At 39.1% G+C, this 16961-nt stretch overlaps 1 protein-coding gene across 9 annotated transcripts in view; it reads right to left on the minus strand.

Moving 5' to 3' along the window:
• Positions 1–16961, minus strand: part of PIP5K1A (phosphatidylinositol-4-phosphate 5-kinase type 1 alpha) — a 37656-nt gene that overhangs the window by 15399 nt on the left and 5296 nt on the right. For 5 of the 9 annotated variants that reach the window (XR_013997723.1, XM_081121497.1, XM_081121496.1 and 2 more), the window contains exons 2-5: positions 13313–13420; positions 5395–5426; positions 2981–3061; positions 49–179 (exon numbers count right to left, since the gene is read on the minus strand). Coding sequence is in view for 7 of the 9 variants with exons in the window: in XM_081121497.1 (XP_080977623.1) it covers positions 49–179; positions 2981–3061; positions 5395–5426; positions 13313–13420 (352 nt within the window). In the remaining 2 variants the exon portion in view is untranslated. The remainder of the gene's footprint in view (positions 1–48; positions 180–2980; positions 3062–5394; positions 5427–13312; positions 13421–16961) is intronic. The other 4 variants (XR_013997724.1, XM_081121495.1, XM_081121498.1 and 1 more) reach the window with 1 other exon arrangement.

Consider the following 16961-nt stretch of genomic DNA (forward strand, 5'->3'; position numbering starts at 1 on the left):
GAAAAAGGACACTTTCCAGGACATTATCCTGAACGTTAACCTCTGTACCTGGGGAAGAAGATACTCTCCACCACGTAAAAGTCTTGCATGAGGACATCCCGCTCTGGTTTGGTACTCAGGCTCCCCACAGTATGAGTAATGCCTAACTGAATGGCACCTTTCAAGGCTGATGAGGTTGTCTGAAACAGAAAGGAAATAAAGGTAAAGTTGCAAGGGCTTCTGTCGTGTGTGGCACACATAGCGCAGCTCGATTGTTCTATGTGCGGAATTGACATCAAGAGATTTCGGAAGCATAATTTTTTGGTATTAGGGCAGCTAGTGATCGTTGGTCCTGGTGCCCGCAAAAAAAAAAAAAAAAAAAAGGTAAAGTTGCTAGTACTAAATCTGATCATAGCAATAAAATCTCAGGAGGGCCTGGCCAGCGTGGCTCAACAGTTGAGCAATGACCTATGATCCAGGAGACTGTGGTTTGATTCCTGGTCAGGGCACCTGCCCGGGTTGCGGGCTTGATCCACAGGTAGGGCCGTGCAGGAGGCAGCCAGTCAATGACCCTCTCTCATCATTGATGTTTCAAACTATCTCCCTCTCCCTCTCCCTTCCTCTCTCTGAAATCAATAAAAAAATATATTTTTTTTAAAATAACAACTCAGGAGGGAAGAGCCAGAAGGAGCACTTGAAATCAAATGCCCTTCTAGTAGTTCAGACTAACCCAGTTTCCCCATCCCCGTGTTTTACGTTGCAGTTTAGCCTGGCAAAGAATGGAAGGACCCAAAGATACAGAGTAGCAAAGGTGGGACTGTCCTAGCCAGCCTCAGCTAGGCAAGGTGTTCCCTCCTATCCATTATACTTGGAAGTTATATTGTACTGAAAGAGCAATCTTAGGTCTTACTCCAAAAGTTCCTTCCTCGAGAGTATCTGGGGCACTCTAAAGATTTTATTCATCTGATATAGAATGCAATTAAAATGAACTGATGTTCTGATTATCTACCCAGCTATAGAAACTTCAGTCCTCTAAGGCAGGGCCAATTGGTGTTCTAAGGACAATAGAGCGGGGGGGGGAGAAAAAAAACAACAAAAACCTCCTAACTGAAGAGGTCTGAAAAGACTCACACAATTTTAAATCTAAACACTTCTCTCAGAAATTATCACACTGTGGTTAAAACACAAATGCAAGAACCCCACTCTTACAATCTAGGATTCCAAGCCCATGAAAAAATACCACATCACCTACATATGTGCTGTCCAGTACAGTAGCCACTAGCCACATGTCTATTTAATTTTAAATTAATTAAAAATTTACTTCTTGCCCGGCCAGAGTGTCTCAGCGGTTGAGCATCAACCTATGATCCAGGAGATCGTGGTTTGATTCCTGGTCAGGGCACATGCCCAGATTGCAGGCTTGACCCCCAGTAGGTACGTGCAGGAGGCAGCCAATCAATGACTCTCTCATCATTGATGTTTCTATCTCTCTCCTCTCTACCCTTCTTTGAAATCAATGAAGACAAAGTTGTTGTTTTTTAATTTACTTCAGTCTTACTAGCCACATTCAAGTATGACTAGTGGCTATCATAATGGACAACAAATATAGTACATTTCAATCACTGTGGGAAGTTCTACTAGATAGTTTCGTTCTATATGATTTTCCTCATTCCTAAATCTCATCAGATATTACTTATATTCCACATTAGTCCTCATTAGGCATTAAAATTATAACTAGTGTTTTCAAGTGTTTGCCTCTCTAATTAGACTAGAAACTCACCTTTTTGTCTCAATGGTCAGCACATAAAAAGAGCTCAATAAATGTCTGTGGGATTGACACTGGCCTCAGTACCATTCCTAGGGAGAGTCAAGTCCCTGACTGAGAATGAGCTGGCTACCTCTATTATTTGGGACAATACAGTAAAGGCAGAGAACAGACACAAGAAAAATTTACGTGGGCCAGAAACATGATGGAAGAAATCTGCATGCCCTATATAAAACAAGGTACAGGTGCTAAATGGGAGGCTGAACACGGTCCCTTGGGGAGGCTAGGGATCTCCAAATTAATCCAGAGCTGAAAAACTGAGATCATCCCAGGATGCTTTTCTCCTGTTTTCCCTTCATCAGTTTCATTTCCTATTCTTGGCTAGTACTACTATCATTCCAATCCATTAGAAAGCTCAGAAAGCAGTTATTCTAGGCCCTATTCACTAGCTGAAACTACAGTCTTTAAACAAACAAAACCCGCTCTGGCCAGTGTGGTTCAGTGGGAGCATGGTCCCATACGCAGAAAGGCTGTAGGTTCGATTCCCAGTCAGGGCACATAACCAGGTTGTGGGTTCAACCCCTCGTGAGGGTGTGTACCGGAGGCAGTCGATCGATGTTTCTCTCTCACATAGATGTCTGTCTGTGTCTCTCCCTCCCTCCCTCTCCCTCCCTCCCTCCCTCTCTCTCCCTCCTCTCTTCCTCTCTCTCTAAAATCAATAAAAATGTCCTCGAGTGAGGATTAAAAAAATAAAATTAAATAATAAAATTAAAATAAAAGCTTTAAAACACACATACACACAAAGAAGAAAAGAACACTTGACCTGCTATCTATCTGTATCACCAGGCTGGGTGAGATATGGCCTTGATTTTATATATATCCAGCACCAGAGGAAAGACAGAAAGGCTTGAAGAGACATGGTTCCCTGTAGCAAGGGAAGAATGGCCTTCAGGGCTTGTTACTTGTTTATACCTAACAAGGAAACCCAATTTCTTCAGCTCAGTGAAATAGCATCCAACACCAGATTTGTCCATTAAGAACATTCTCATTTAATCACACATATACAGATGGAAGACAACTCCACCCTTTGTGAAGTAAACTCTAAAGTCCACATTGTAATGACAGCTATTGTGCAAAGGCTTAGGATATCAAGAAATGGGATAGAATACAGAGAATATCAAGGGGACAAGACTATCCCTTCTTGGAGTAAGAAGAAAGGGTTCCACCCAGACACACCTTTTTATATGTTGTCTCTCCTGAGGAATCAACACTTCTGTGGCCTATTTTCTTGATGGGCATGCCAGAGGCATAAGGCACCTAGAAAAAGAAGAGTCAAGATTAATATTTAATTCCCACATAATACACCAAACAGCAACTGTGATGACAAATAAAAACACTTAACATACCCTTTTTAGGTTATGAACATTTATAAAATCTTCAGAAGACCCGCCCCATGCAAACACACAGCTACAGTATTGCTGCCCAGTGAATTAACTGGCTGAAAGAACACGAGGAATGCATAATTCACCTTTGGTCCTCAGAATGATGACATACAAAGTAAAAATGAATATAATTAAAGAAAAGTAGAAACAGGAGAAGTACACAAAAACAAGACAGGTAGATAGTAGAGTTCTACAGATCCTTTCTTTTTTTCAATCAGCTTCCTTTCAGAAATTACCACCCCTTTAACCTTCAACCCAATCTGAATGCTAACTGCTCAAACTGAATTTACATGAGAAATTATCTTGCCACTGGCAAATGCAAGTACTGCGAACCAGGAATTAAAAGGCTGAGGCAATAAGATGACTCCTCTGAGATAGGGTAAGGGCCTCAGTGCCTTGAAGAGATTCCTGAGAACATGATATGCCTTTGTTTTCTACCAACATATCAGCTCCTGAAATAAGAAGTAAAACCAGTAGAGCAGAGCCTAGAAGGCTATTCCCCACAGCCAAAATGCCAGCACAACAGACAGGAAGGTATTCTTCATGATGTCAATACTCATTAAGTTAATAAGCCAGAAGGCAAAAAGACTAGTGAAAATAGAACGTCACGATCTTAGGACCTGATATTCAAGTTCTACTTCTTTCTTGCTTATAAGGCCCTTAGTGCCAGAAAATCCTCTGTATATAACCTCAAAATTTTTAGAAGATATTCTAAGAGAAAAGCCTAAAATCCCAGGACAAAAGGTCCCACATACTGAAGCACTGTCACAAAACCCAGGAGAGAGGCAAGAAGAGGACTGGGAAGAAAGTTAAGCAAATAAAAAGTATTCTGCACAGAAAAGAAAAACTTGGGAAATTAGCTTCTGTATAGTTAAAATAAGTTATTCAAATTCACTGAAACTGTGCAATCAGAGGCAGGAAGAGCAACACAAGAGAGCAGGCTTCAGTGTTGGACTGTCTGGGTTTGAATTCCACACTTACAAATCCCTTATTAACTCTGTGACTTTGGGCAAGCTATAGAACCTCTAGTCTACATTTTCTTCATCTGTAAAATATGGATTACAGTATTTCCCTCAGAGGAGTTGTCTGCAAGATTAACTAAGAATACCTATACAGCCTTGGCCAGTTTTTCCCAGTGGTTAGAGCGATGGCCCGCGGACCAAAGGGTCACAGGTTTGAGTCCCAGTCAGGGGCACATACCGGGGTTGCAGGCTCAACCCATTTGTCTTGATGTTTCTCTCCCCCCACCACTTCCCTTCCCTACATTCTCTCTAAAAAAATAATGGATAAAATATCCTTGGGTGAGGATTAAAAAAAAGAAAAAGAATACCTATACAGGTCACTTAGGTACATTACTCATTCTTTGGTATACTGCATTTGGTACATTAAAAATGTACTAAATTGCCTGGCTGGTGTGGCTCAGAGGTTGAGTGTCGACCCAAGCACCAGGAGGTTGCCCATTTGATTCCCAGACAGAGCATGTGCCCAGGCTGTGGGCTCCATCCCCAGCAGGAGGAAGCCAATCAATGTTGATGTTTCTCTCTCACTGATGTTTCTCTCTCCCCCCTTCCTCTCTCTCTGAAATCAATGAAAACATATATATATATATGTGTATATATATATATAATATAATAAATCAATGAAAACATATATATATATATATATAAAATATATTTTTATTGATTTCAGAGAGAGAGGAGGAAGAGGGAGAGAGAGATAGAAACATCAATGATGAGAGAGAGTCACTGATCAGCTGCCTCCTGCATGCCCCTGCTGGGGATCAAGCCAGCAACCATATGTGCTCTGACTGGGAATTGAACCGCGATCTCCTGGTTCATAAGTTGACACTCAACCACTGAACCATGTCAGCTGGACTGGAAACATATGTTTTAATACGCCAAGGTTGAGGGTTTGTACCCCAGCCAGGACACATACAAGAATCAACCAATGAATGCATAAATAAGTGGAATAACAAAATGATGTTACTCTCTCTCTCCCCCTTCCTCTCTCTCTTTACAATCAATAAATTTATTTTTAAAATTAAAATAAACTGCAACAAAAGTAAAGTTGTATAATTTCTAGTTTACCAAACAGACATACCCTGTCTAGCTCCCAAGACTTAAATGGGGAAAATAAAGATGTCAGAACCAGGTCTCCTTCTATCGCAGAATTAAAGTTTTAGAACCCATGTATCAATAAGAAACTTACCTCTGATGCTATGGATCTCTTGGTTCCAGATGCTATTAAAAAATAATAAAACACAATCATAAGTATGTATACACACACTCAGACATCTCTATCCTGCACACTGAAACAATGAGGGTTTGAGTTAAATTAAACCTAACAATGAGCTCCAGCCTCTTGCTCTGTGATACCTTTTAGACAGAGAATGGCTCTCATATTCACAGAGCCCTTAAGCACATTCCATTTCTGTTCTAGTCCCTTTTCTTACTCAAGTGCTCATATTTTCTCTCGGAAATGTCTGTTCTTGATTCATTTACCCATCAGAGTCAGAAGGTCTCATTTGATACCATGGCTGAAAGAAAAAGGGCATAAGAGACCCAAGAGTAATTGGAAAGTCTGGAGCTTGATTAATAATGTTTCCTGTAGAACTAGAAGGGTGAGAACTTTTAGAGCATATCTATGGTGTTTTACTCCTCTGTTAATTATTTCAGAAAAAGGTAAAGAGTTGATCTATGGAAATGAAGAAAGAGGCTAAGGATGAGAAAATGCAATGTGAAAATAATGAAAAAGCATTCAGTGCAAGCAGAAACTGATTCTGCGTCCCTACAGCCTTGTCTTGATTTCTGCTGTAAACTCAACAGGAATTTGTTGGCATTTCCTTACTTACTAAAGTAAGTTTTACTTACTAAATATTTAATCAGTGTAGGTGTGCAAGATAAGTGTGTAGTTAAATCTCGTAATTACTATTTATGACTTTTATCCATTTAAACTTAGAAAAGATTTCAAGAACATGTTCAGAAAGTGACAAGATGTATCTATAGAAAAATATACTCTGAAAGATTAAGTCAATTCTGAAGGTTTTGCCATTCCCATAATCTTTATCCATGATCATATCAAAGACACATCATCACTCAGCAAGACAGACTTTTCTTCCCTTTTCATAATGGAGAATGTTGGCCTTTATCTTCAAAGATTACTGATATATCACATCAATCTAGCTCTAAAGAATTCAAAAGGAATAAAGATTAGCCATATTGAAGAAAATTAAAAAGAGGAGTCCAAATGGGATGAATCGTCAATAACAAGTTAATACCTGACTAGGAAGACTAGTTCCAGTCCATATATATAAAGATTAATGGTGAGGCAGCAACAGAGGCACATGGGATTAAGAGTAATCAGGTAAAGCCCTAGTAATAATTGTTTAAGACAAATGGTTAGGCGCCCTGAGAATTTCAGAATGTAGTTGGGCTTAGAGGAGAGGTAGAATAGCCCTTAGTAGAACAGACCAAGTATTTCTGGTAGCAATAAGCTGAGCAGCAAAATTTCCTTCCTCATGGTGAGTCAGAGTGGCAAAAAATGAGGAACAAGATAGTTTTCATTTCTCTTCCAAAAAAAGAGGCAAGGGAAATGTCACCTAGCTGTTAGGAAGACATGCTGCATAAAATAACCCAGAAAACTGGAAAAAACCCCAGCAGAGCCCAAGTACCTACATCTTTTGTAGGATGCTTCATCTTTAACAAGGTGATTGACTTCACCCAGGTGAAAGACTAGGCAAATTAGGACTGGGAACCCTAAGCTAAAGCCAGGACAACTAAGATTTATAATTAAAACTGCTACTGAGTTATTACAAAATTTAAGGTGTCTACCAATAAAAACAGTAGTCAAACCTTTTATATCTTACAACCTTTTAACCAAGAGCAAATCAACATGCTGAGCCATTTAAAAATGCTAAGACCTTGCCCAGCCAGCGTGGCTCAGTGGTTGAGCATTGACCTATGATCCAGGAGATCGCAGTTCGATTCCCGGTCATGGCACATGCCCAGGTTTCAGGCTCAATTCCCAGCAGGGGGCGTGCAGGAGGCAGCCAATCAATGACTTTCATCTTTGATGTTTCTATCTCTCTCCCCCTCTCCTCTCCTCTCTGAAATCAATAAAAACATATAAAAAAATAAAAAATAATAATGGAAGACCTGGGTTCAAATCCCTGTTACAAATTATTCTCTATATTGAACTAAAAGAAAAGGAACCTATATTAGGTTATATAAAGATTAGATAAGCTAAATTCAAAGTACTTTATGGACTATAAAGTGCTATCCAAATATGTTGTCATATGTGATTTTTAATATAAGAGCAAAGTTGAGCCCACAGTAAGGTTTAATGATTACCTAGATAATCATAAAATTTTAATTAGCATCTCAAAATACTTGGCTCCTCCCAAACCCCTCCCCTCCAACATATCCTCCTGAAAGGACACACACATAACTATAGAATCAGTGATTCTCAATGAGGAAATCAGTATACTTTCAGTTGAGAAGACAAACACTGATTCTGGACTCCTTGATCAGTGCCTGAATCGACCCCTTCTGCTTCTCCCCCCAAGGAAGGGGTTTGCAAGGGATCTGGGAGAACCAAGAAAAGTCAACATCCAGTCCTAGTCTGACAGTCTGACCTACAAAATAATGCCCTCTGTAAGCATGGAGTAAATAATGGAGGGGAAAAATGCAGATAAGTGATTTCAAGGCAGGGACTAGGTTTGGGGCTTTCTTCCTTCCAAGAAGTTCTACTTTGCTACCTTTCCTGGTTTTATGACATGAAAATATAGCCCTAGGGCTGCTAACTCTTGAAAAGTATGCAGAATGAGGGTGGGAGAGCTTCACTCAATGGAATTTTGGTACCAATTGCTTAGCTATCTATAACTGCAAAGCTGGGATTAATCCCAAGAACAATATAGCTGAAGCAGTTAGAATGATATTGGGGTCTAAATAATAATAATGAAAATAACAGGGAGGAGGAGAATCAGGACCCAAGACTCATTCTCTTCCTTGCCTGAATTGTTGTCCCTTGGGGACAGATCAGAGCTCCAACCTACCAAAGAATGGAAGAGAAAAATACTTAAGAGAATTTTACCCATGTCGGTGTAACACCCAGCTTGGTCCAGAAACCCAATGAAGAGCAGAGTGACATTTCAGGGAACCAGATACTGTCTGCTAAGGACTGACCAAATAGCCCAAAGCTCTGTCCATGAGAAACTGTCTACTGAGGAAGTACACAAGACTAAAGAGTCACCAGCATGGTGCCTAGTCACCTCATAATAAGCTTTCTCTTCTACATATACAGAGAAAGAAAAAAATAAGTGAGGAGGAGGAGCAGAGGGAAGGGAAGGGAAGGAAGAAAAGTGAAAAGAAAAAAAAAGAGAGAAAAGACCAACTCCCGGCTTGGAAATAATGAGATTCATCCTCATGAATAAGACTAGAGTACTATTCAACAGAAAGTTTTTCTAACATCTCTGTGAAAAATACTTTCTGATAAGAACATATTATCACTTTATAATCCATATCCATGATCCATATATAATCATCCTCTTTTTGGGTAGGGAAACTGAGTGGAGAGTAGAGGTCCAATGTTAAAATTTACCTTTTTCAGAGAAAAACATTTTTCCTGAGTAATCTGGAAACCTGCCTCTCCCCTTCTAAGTCAAAACTCTGAAGGATTATTATGAGTATGTCTACATCATCATTAGTTCACTCTAGGAAACGTGGCATGTGCTATAAGAAAGGAGAGAGCAAATTACCCACAGTGGGTTATAGAGGCTGACAGCTTGGCTATAAAAGCTATAGAGAAGGTCCTAAACCAGCGTCTCCTCATTGGCTCAATTTCAACACATCTCAGCACCAGTTCAATGCAGAATTATATCCGCTCCCTGCCCATTCATTTATTCAACAACTACTTATGGATCATCTGTTATATGGCAGGAATTACGCTAGGTCCTTTTGGAAGGGGTATATGTTCCTGACGCGGAGGAGCTCACAATATTTCTTTTTTCTCCATCACTTGGCATCTCCACATTACCCTATTTCACCTTAATGCTGACTATAAGACTAAACTGAAACACTGATATGTTTTTAGAAAGGCCATTTCTCTTCACTGACCAAACAATGTATATTTTTATAGCACTTTAAAAATTTACAAACATTTATCTTGTTCAGCCCTCAAAACAATACTACAGGGTGTGGGAATTGTTTTAATCAGGAACTTAAGAGACGTATCCACCAAATATAATAAATGTGTGAAACTTGTTTGGATGCTGATTAGAAAATAAGCTAAAGATTCCTGAGACAGGGGCCTTGAGAGGAGAAATTAAATCTTTTTCAATTTTGTAGATGTTAAGCTACTGACAATGCTACCATGATAATGTTACAACTCCCTCTCCCCCCAAAATAGAGTCCTTATCTGTAGAAATACATTCTGAAGTATTTATGGCTGAAATCACATGAAGACTGGGTTTGCTTTAAAGTATCCCAGGGGTGGAGGTGGGGGACTGGAGGATAATAGATGTAAAACTGGCAAAATGTTGCTGTTGAAGCCAGCTGATGAGCCATGGAGGTTCATTACACTCTTCTCTATACTTTGTATATGTCTGAAAATTTCTACAATCAGAAGTTTAGGGGGAAAAATACCATAGAAGAAAAGAAAGCAAGTCTAGATAATCAAGCTTCTTCGTCTGAGCTGGCTTCTTTCTGAGAGGTTTTCTCTAGTAAAAGCAAGCATCAAGGATGAAGTTCTAACAGAGAAATTATTTTTATATTATACAAACTTCCCAATTCATGCCCACAGTTTATTTCCTTCAGACTATGGGACTCCTACTTATTAACAGGCCCTGGAACAAGAAGCACTGTAAACAACTAGCTAATGCTGCTCTACTGGAAGCAAAAAATAAAGCCATGACGCACACGCTGCATCAGAAAGAATAATGGTTCGAAGAGCTTATTCCTGAGTGGGCTACCAGATGATCCACATCCAGTCATAGGAATTTCAAGCCCTAGTTCCTCTGCTGAAAGAAGAAAACATTTAAGACCTAGAGAACCAAGAGTGTGCTCACTTTGGGAATTTGTGTGTTTTAATTCTAGCCTAGGCACGCTCAGTCTGACTGAAATCTATAGCTGCTAATGAAAGCTGATTTTTAAATCGAACAAGTTAAGAACTTAGCTCTTTCAGCTGCAAGTGAAGCTACTGGCCTACTTTCAAGCTAACAAATCAATAACCACTTATATTAAGAAAAAATCATTCAGAAAAGGCCTTTACGATTTTTAGTCTAATCCTGTTTTTTACAAATAAAAGCACAGAACGTAAGGATGTGCTCAAAATCAGAGAGCAAAGGTGGTGACAGAGCCAGAATTGGAATCCACATTCCTAACCCCCAATTCAACTCTTTTTTTCCTAAACCATCTTTTGTTTTCATTTCCTAGGGAACTAGAGTCTAGGAGGGACAAGAAAGCACTAGAATGCTCTAACAAATTAAATAACCCTCAGAATTGCTAATGGATAAAATGAACATATATTTTCTTCCCTGAGGTACCCCCCTCCCTTGAAACAAGAAAATCTATTTTTCGTATTCACTGATAGAGGATTAAGAGCAGAGTCCTCCTCCTTCAGTTCCTCTCAAGCAGGTTAACAATAACAACACTGTTCCTCTGCTAACAGTCATAATGTCACTGGCAAAAATAGATCTCACTTCTTTTAGTGAGATTATCCTTGTTCTGAACCACACAATGCCAGTATTCTAGAGGAGAAGAAACTGTCTTTCAAGTCTGATACTTGAAAGAGTAGTTTCACAGTTTTACAGATATTAAGGTCCTCACTAGTAGTAGAGAGTACCTTTTTGTCTTTGTGGTAAGACCTCAATAACTTTAACAGAGGGGGAAAAAAGAGTTCCTTCCATCTCAGATTAGTTTTCCTTTTGGTATATGAGGGATCTTGACTTGCTCTGATTAAAAGCATAAGGCTTATGATTACTGAATGTGCCATGGACAAAAGGAGGGCAGCTGAGAGGCAAAATCTTGTTTAGTTTTAGGGATCTTGGCATTTACTGTAGAATCAGTTACCAATCCTTGGCATAAATTCACATTAAAACTTCAAAAATATTTTCTGAAATGATGATCAACAACTCCACATATTATTATACAACAGGAGGTCAGAAGTTTGTTGCTTTTTTAAGGAGAGCTAAAGTCAGAAGGGCGAGTTCCCTTCTGTACTATTCTCTCCTTCATCAAGGACTACTGGTTCAGTCAGTACCCATTCAACAACAAATATTTAATCTGGTTTAAAGTCAAGTTAGTTTGCACACAGACTTTCAGGTTAGTGAGGAAGCAATAACAGCAAAGCAGGTAGGACTGTGGGCCCTGAAATCAGAACACCTAGGTTTGCTAGGTTTGAATATGAGATCCACCATTTACTAACTAGGTAACCTTGGACAAGTTTATTAAAATTCTCTGGGCCTTGGTTACCTATCTATAAAATGGAGAAATAATATGTACCTCATAGGGCTGTTATGAGAAATAAGTCATGTAGAATACTTAATATGCAATATATACCCTATAAATATAAGCAATTATTATCATTGTAAATTAAGAAACCCCATAAGAAGAGTCAGGGAAATGAGAGGTGCAGCAGAGAGGGAAAAGAAAAAGAATTGAGACTCATTTACTAAAACAAAAGAAAATGAAGTTACGGGAAGAGTTCGAGGGAGACAAAAGGTTAGGGAATTACGCTGTGAAACTGTGAGAAAGATATTTCTATGTTAAGATAGCATCTTTTCTGGAGAGGGCAAAGGGAAATGGAAGCTCAAGTAAATTATGTTTATAAGAAATCCACAGCCTTCTCAGAAGGTCTTCCACTACAAAAACTCTGCAACTGTTATGGGGAAGAGCAGCTGGCTGCTAGTTACTGCGGAGCTCATGCTTCTTCAGCAGATATACATCAGATCTACCTCTCTTACTCTTGACCCCACAGCACAGAAAGTTGAAACCTGAATGAGGAAAAACAGAAAGTTATCACTTACTTCTGGGATTGTACTTACTTACAACAGAATAAGCATATCCTTTAAAACTTATAACCCAAATCATTTCCCTCTGGAGTGATTTCAGATTGGCAAAAAATTTAGAGATATAAAAACTCCTTTGCATGCAGGCTTCTAATCTTTTAAGAAGTATGTATTCACTTTACTTGAGGAACTTCCTTCCACTCTTAGAGGGCAATTTGGCAATACCTAGCAAAAAGCCTTAAATACAAAAATGTACAAATTGACCTAGAGGTGGGAATTTATCCTAAGGAAACAGTCAAGTGGACAAAGATGTATATATGAAGCTATCTAATGCAGCACTGTTATAATAATTGGATAGATAAAATAATTGGAAAGACTCCAAATGAACAATAGAGGACTGCTGATATAAATTGTGGTGTAATCATAAAATGGGATAGTATATAACCATTACTTATGATAGGATGTCACAATAAGTTGTTGGAAAAGGTAAAAAAATAATATAGTACCATGTTTTTGAAAAATAATTATCTATAAATTCACATTTACATACATAGAAAAGGTCCAGAAGATCATATACCAAAATGTTAAAATATGACTATCTTGGATAGTGGGGTTAGGTTAATTTTTTAACTTTAAATTTCTATTTTTCCTTGTCCATATGAATTTTCTATAACAAATGATTAAATAGATAATTGAACAATTAATGAAAAGAGATATACACAGGTGGCTTTATTGTCATTCTTTTTACTTTATAGCCCATTTTTCCCAGTAAACCACCATTCAGCAGTCCCACACATACAGGTCAACATCATTCCCTGCTCCACACATTAACGCAAGCTCATTACAACTACACTATAACACTGAAGAGAAAGCTAGAAGGAAAATAAGACAATACCTTGAATGCTGCTAACAATCCCAAGCTACAAATAAGCATGACCCTTAAAAAAATTTTTTTCTTTAAGAGGATAATAAACGTTTTATTTTTTTTAAAAAAAAATTTTTTTTTTTTTTTTTTTCCCTTAAAAGCAAGAGTCCCAGCCCTAGCTGGTGTAGCTCAGTTGGTTGAAGCATCCCCCATACACCGAAAGGTTGCGGGTTCAATTCCAGGTCAGGGGCACATACCTAGGTTGTGGGTTTGATCCCTCGGGGAGTGTACTGGAGGCAAATGATCAATGTTTCTTTCTCTCTCTTTCTCTCCCCCTTCCTTCCTCCTTCCCTCTTCCCCTCGCTCTAAAAAAATCAATGAACATGACCTCAGGTGAGGAGTAAAAAAAAAAAAAAAAGGCATGATTCCTATATACTCAATCTTTCTCTACTACATATTACTTTGAGATGCCTATTCAACCTGAAACAAACCTGTATCAGCATATATGAGGTTCTCTTTGAAGAAGTTTATTTTTTATATCCTTCAGAATATAATTGCTCCTATAAAACAGGGATACATAATTTCAGCATATCTCCTGGCTGACAAAACTTGAAAAATATAAAAGACCTTGCCTCTAAATTATGAAAATAAGCTGGGAAATCTTTAATGTTACTAAAATAATTTTGAAACAGCTGAAGCAGTCAAGTGCAAAAGTGGAAACCAATCAATTCTTGCTAAAATACAAAGGTGAATCATCACATCATGTCAAAAAATTTTTCTGAGTAACCCCGAACTAGTCTTAAGGAAGCACTCCATCTTGGTCCTTGGCCTAACCCAAAATTGTGTTTCTGGTGAAAAAGGTACTGGGGGGCCTGGTTTCTAGCCCCTTGTTAAAACACCACAGTGACTCTCCATAAATTTGCTTGCTACTGCTAAACCACTGGAGACTAAGATCCAAAATGTAAAGGAAGAGTAAAAACATCCATATGACTGCAAAGTGTGAAAAAGGCAAACTTCAGAGGGGGAATAAGTTGGGAATGAAAGATCATTGAAACAAAGCTATTTTCAGCTCCAAAGAAAAGTCCCTCCACCCAGTATGTGGAACAAAACAGAGTTGGCCTTAATACCAGAGCCTCTCCCAGCATTTTCAGAGCAGAAATATTTCCATCGGAGATGAGATGACATCATCCACCAGATGAGAAACTAAGAGGCAGTGTATGACTGACTTCAGTGTTTGAAGTATACATATAATTTGGAGACACTAGAGGCTGGCCGGATGTGCATTCCTCAGACAGCTGGAATTGTGCCTGAACAGGTCATAGAGAAGCAATCCCAGAGGCACAACTCAATGACCTGCCAACACTACTATGTAAATATGTCAATAGTTTCTACACAAAGCACAAAGAGACAAGCAAGCTTTTCAGAAGCAAAATGCTATCTCTTAGGGGGTGTCTTGGTTGATTAAGATTGAGAGACAGAGGCTTTAAAAGATTTAAAAAACCACGCACAATCAGCCAAGATGTTTGCTAGACTATCTGAAGCAATCTCTCTGGTCATCTTAACTTGAAATACTGAAAGCCATTTTAACTACTGTATACCCTAGCAGGTGGGAGGCACAATATACTCTCCAAATGAAAATACTCAAAAATTGTCTAAAATGTCAGCTGCCTCATGAGAAGTATTGCTGAGCACACAACTATGAGATAGCATTTAAAAAAAAAAAAAAAAAAAAAGTACCATTACTATACCCTCAGTAAGGACTAAACCAAGCCAATGAAGAAACCAAGCCACACCTCAAAGAAAAGCTAAATTGTGTTTTCCAGCAAGTGCCAATTTTTCCTAAGGATCTTCTAGGAAAAATTAGAAAAGGCAAGGATGCTCCTAGAAACTAAAAGCTGGAAAGCAGTTTGATCTACCAGGCCTGGAGACACCTTGGCTAAGAGCCAACTAAGTAGCAAGGACTGAGCCACAAATTTACTAATACAGCCTTAATGCAACAGCTCTGCAACTAGTAACAATCTCTCTGAACTTCAGTTTCCTCATTTGAAAAATGAGAAGTTTTAAATTAAAATATCTGCTTCTACTTCTCCAGGGCAAATGTTATGGTTTTCAGGCCTCAAATATGTATCTCTTGGCACTAAAATTTTGGTTGAAAATATGAAAAAAATCCAAGTCCTTCTTTAAAAGACCGAAGTCTCCTGGATAAACCACTCATGAGAGTGTTATCTGAGATTTCTGACAGATTGCCACCACCTAATTCTATTTTCAAACCTGGCTCTATCTTGAAAAGGCAACACATCTTGCTGGATTGGGATGTACATGTTTCAGCAGAGAAAGTCTAACTTTAACAATATACTGAGCCTGGTCGGGCGTGGCTCAGTGGTTGAGCATCAACCTAGGATCCAGGAGACTGAAGTTCAATTCCCGGTCAGGGCACATGTCCGGGGTTGTGGGCTCGATCCCCTGTCGGGGCGCACAGGAGGCAGCTGATCAATGACTCTCATCATTGATGTTTCTATCTCTCTCTCTCTCCCTCCCCCTTCCTCTCTCTGAAATCAATAAAGATATATTTTTAAAAAAACCAACAAAACCAATATACTGAGCATTAATTGCCCCAAAAATGTACCCACCCCCAACCCACCAGTGCAAGGAAATCTCTGCCATCCCTTTTCTACAGGTTCTTGTCAATGAAAATTTGAAGTTTCCCAGGCTTGTTTACCTATGCTGTGCACAGGTAAGTTAACATATTCTATTCTAGCTAATTATACGTATATCCCCAAAAAAACCACCTCTTCTCATTCTCTACCAACTTCCCTTGCTTACCTTCCCTTGGCTCACTTCCCATCAACATCACTGATTCTTTGGGGCAGTGCTTACTCTGGATTAATTCCATATTGCTCAGTTAAAAATACAAGGCAGCCCTGTCCAGTGTTCTTGCTCTGTGGTTAGAGTGCAGGCCAGGTCTCAGATTCAATCCCTGGCCCTGGTGAGGGCATGTGCAGGAGGCACCAATCGATGTGTCTCTCTCTCATTGATGTTTCTCTCTCTCTTTCTCTCTCTGTCTCTCTCTCTCACCTAATTGCTCGCTCTCCCCTATCTCCCTTCCACTCTCTCTAAAAAAATCAATGGAAAAAATATCTTCAGGTGAGAATTAACAAAAATAATAAAAAGTAAAAAAGAATATAAGGCAAATAATAATGTATTGACCTCTGTACTAGGAACCTGCCCTCCTCTCTTTTTGCTAAAATCTTCTTCGGACTCCAGTAATAAGGATATTTTCCAAGAATCAGATGTTTATCAGTTAATACATATTGTACACAGTCATTACAAATGAACAGAGTGGCCCAGCCAGGCATGGCTCAGCGGTTGAGCGTTGGCCTAGGATCCAGGAGACCATAGTTCGATTCCCGGTCAGGGCACATGCCCGGGTTGCGGGCTCGATCCCCAGTCGGGGGCGTGCAGGAGGCAGCCGATCAATGACTCTCTCATCATTGATGTTTCAACTCTCTCTCTCCCTTTCCCTTCCTCTCTCTAAAATCAATAAATATATATATATATATTTTTAAAAAGAACAGAGTGAAATTTCACAGAAGAAAAAACAATTGGAGAAGAAGTTTAAAAAGATAGAGGGGTGGAGGAAAAAATAAGTTCACTTCACCAGGAAACAGTTAAAAGAAATAAGCAGCTCATGAGAGACATGAACAAAACAGGATCAACACATATGTAGAAACTAAATGCTCTCTTTTGATAGGAAAGGGTGGAGAAGTGAAGTGCAATAGGGGAAATGGGCTAGGAAGGGGTTTCCTTTAGGAAACACCATTAGTCCACTCTCTGAGACTGAATGGTGGGGCTGATGTTTGGAACAGAGAGAAACAGAGATTCCCTCTGCCAGGTTATCAGAAGATA

Source organism: Miniopterus schreibersii (genome assembly GCF_964146895.1).
Source record: "Miniopterus schreibersii genome assembly, chromosome: 19".
Lineage (NCBI taxonomy): Eukaryota > Metazoa > Chordata > Mammalia > Chiroptera > Miniopteridae > Miniopterus > Miniopterus schreibersii.